The 2,825-nt window shown below is 32.8% G+C and overlaps 1 protein-coding gene across 1 annotated transcript in view; it reads right to left on the bottom strand.

Annotated features, from left to right (window-relative positions):
* Positions 1-1,491: 1,491 nt before the first annotated feature.
* LOTGIDRAFT_175613 (hypothetical protein) overlaps positions 1,492-2,825 on the bottom strand; it is a gene marked incomplete at both ends in the record, with an annotated part of 2,943 nt that continues 1,609 nt past the window's right edge. Inside the window, 2 exons of the mRNA XM_009057907.1 lie at positions 1,492-1,850; positions 2,574-2,747. Coding sequence (XP_009056155.1) covers positions 1,492-1,850; positions 2,574-2,747 — 533 coding nt within the window. The remainder of the gene's footprint in view (positions 1,851-2,573; positions 2,748-2,825) is intronic.

Below are 2,825 nucleotides of genomic sequence, written 5' to 3'. Positions count from 1 at the left end.
GAATTGATTGAAGGTGTTTTTGGTGTAAGAAATGTAGGGAGTATAGGTGTAATAATTTATGAAATGTAGGGAGTTTAGGGGTTTTTTTGGGGAGGGAATTGATGGAATGTATCGTGTTTAGGTTTTTTTTGGGAGCTTACAGATTGGACACACTTTCCCCATGGAATGAAATGGAATGGGGGAATCCCCGTGCGTCCCATCTGTAAGCTCTAGTACTACTGCTGTTTTTGGAAATAATTCGGAACTTTGAGGAAATTATTTTTGTAAAATGGAATTAGATAGGGCAACAGCCGACCTCAAGTAAATAGAGGCTGGTGTCAAATATAGATTCCGATATTTAGTATGAGTTATTTCGTGATGATTGGATAATTTTTCACCGAAATATCGTGTCTGACTTGACGTTTCACTCTATTAGCTATATTGGGCAACTCGTGCAGACTCTACAGGCTACAATTGAATGGGAAGCAAACAAAGACTTGTACTTACAATCAAAGCTATCAGTGGGCGTATGTTACCTTGCCTGGCAAGCTATATTTATATAGGCTGTAATATTTCAACAAAGCACATTTTAAGCTATTTCTAAGCCCAACTTTGTTTTGTCAAAAAGTTAAAAACTTAAGCCCTCCTTAAAAAAATGCAGAAGCCAAGCCCCGAGATTGTTAAGCTACGGGTATGATTAAAATGGTAATATCCCATCCGTATACATCTGAATAGCTAGGTTACCCCCTCCAAGAATGCACATAAAATATAAATTCTCTAACTTGGCCAAAATGAGTCTAAATTCATAGTGGACTTACCTGGTGCCTTAACAAAATAACATGCACCCTATTTATGAAAATAGATCCATTAAAGATAGGTTTCCTTATTTTCTAGTGCCAAATTAAGCAAACTATTTGATTAATTTGTGTTTCTAATGAGTTATCATGTATTCTTAATCATATCATTATGTTCTTATTGCATATAATTACGAGTTTTAACCAATCATAATTGTCAATGTATGTACCGTCTGGATAAACAAAAAAGAATTTTTGACCTTTCTTGATCTCTCTTCTAATTTAGCTAATTATGAATTGATTATGGACATGTGAGACAAACTGGTATTTTTCCAAGTCATTAAAACACATCTACTTTCTATTCATATAAGTATTACTATTTTCATTTTCATAAATGAAAATAAGGGAGCCCATCTTTAAACTAAGTAATTATTGAAAAACGCTTAAAAATATTAAGCATTTTTCAATATTTATCTTTTTTTCAATAATTACTGTTGTAGTTTTATTGATTTATCGGGTCATATGAGAGAATTCTGTTGTAAAGTTTTAACACTAGGTGAGTCCACTGATGAATAAACATAAATGTTTTGCTCATTTTTGGGAGTAAGGAACCTCATTAGCTTCCCAACATTTCACTAGTGAGTCAACCCACCACCCAAATTTCAGGTTAGTTCTGTTACGAAAAGTAAAGTAAAAAAATAATGATAACATGTTTTAATTAACATATTTTTTCTACTATGGTACATCTGTCATTTTCAGTTGTCGAACCATCAGGTAGTTCAGCCAGGGTAACGTTAAATAAAAAGCATTCATTGCTAATACCTGTCTTTAAGTTCAATGTTACACAGTCACTCCTCTCCTTACACTTTTCAATGCATTGATTTAGATCTAGATCATATGACACAAAGATGATCGGAGCTGTGTAAAAATTACAATTATTGCTTTCATATAATGAAGCGGTACACCCAGTAATAGAATTACAATCTTCATCACATTGGTCATCTTCAGTTGACGTGTAATCATCATAGTAAAAGAAACTCGGTGCTAAACATGTTTTATTCAAAAACTTGTAACATCCTGAAATACAAATTAAAGTATTACATAACATCTTACATAAATTCTTTGCCAAAATGAGTTTTGGGCTAGGATCATCTAAGGTCGATGTCAAAAAATGAAAATTTGCAAAACAAATGTCTCTCTCAAAACTTCAAGCTGTTAACACCAGGTACCCACTATCAAAATCACCAATATAATTTATCAAACAAAATAAAACTGGAGCAGTGAGTATCTGACCTGCTACATCGGTGAAAAATTGCATTTTAAAGTTATAATGAGATTTTTACTAGAAAAATGGCTTTGGCAGACAACCATTTTGTTCAGTAGTAAAGATGTATATATTTTATAATATCCTAAACCTACCATTACCCTAACTTCAGTAGTAAAAAGTTGTATATATTTTATAATATCCTAAACCTACCATTACCCTAACTTCAGTAGTAAAAAGATGTATATATTTTATAATATCCTAAACCTACCATTACCCTAACTTCAGTAGTAAAAAGATGTATATATTTTATAATATCCTAAACCTACCATTACCCTAACTTCAGTAGTAAAAAGATGTATACCCGTCAGTCCAATCAGGGAGCATTTAAAACTAAAATTATCACCAAATATTCTGGATTCTGTTACATCATTAGATTTCGGGGAAGGGAGGGTTGGATCCTTAATCGATCGCATTACCTCCCTTATCCCTATAAAGTCTTACTATTTCGCAATTTTAAAAGTTGAAACTGTTACCTGGACAAGCTTGTTGTTCTGTCCAAGTACCATTTACACCACACCTCAGAGTACCCGTCTCACCATTCTTAGTGGAGCCAACTGAACAGTTAAAACTAAAATCTTCACCAAATATTCTTGATTCTGTTACATCATCAGAGTTAGTGATATTCACACCTTGTGGACACTCTACAGCTGATAGTAAAATAAATGTATGAGACAACGACATAGGATTTTAAGCTAACAGCTAACAGTAAAACATAAATATAAATA

Source organism: Lottia gigantea (assembly GCF_000327385.1).
Source record: "Lottia gigantea unplaced genomic scaffold LOTGIsca_319, whole genome shotgun sequence".
Lineage (NCBI taxonomy): Eukaryota > Metazoa > Mollusca > Gastropoda > Lottiidae > Lottia > Lottia gigantea.
The sequence above is the reverse complement of the archived record's forward strand: the minus strand, read 5'-3'. Positions and strand labels throughout refer to the sequence as shown.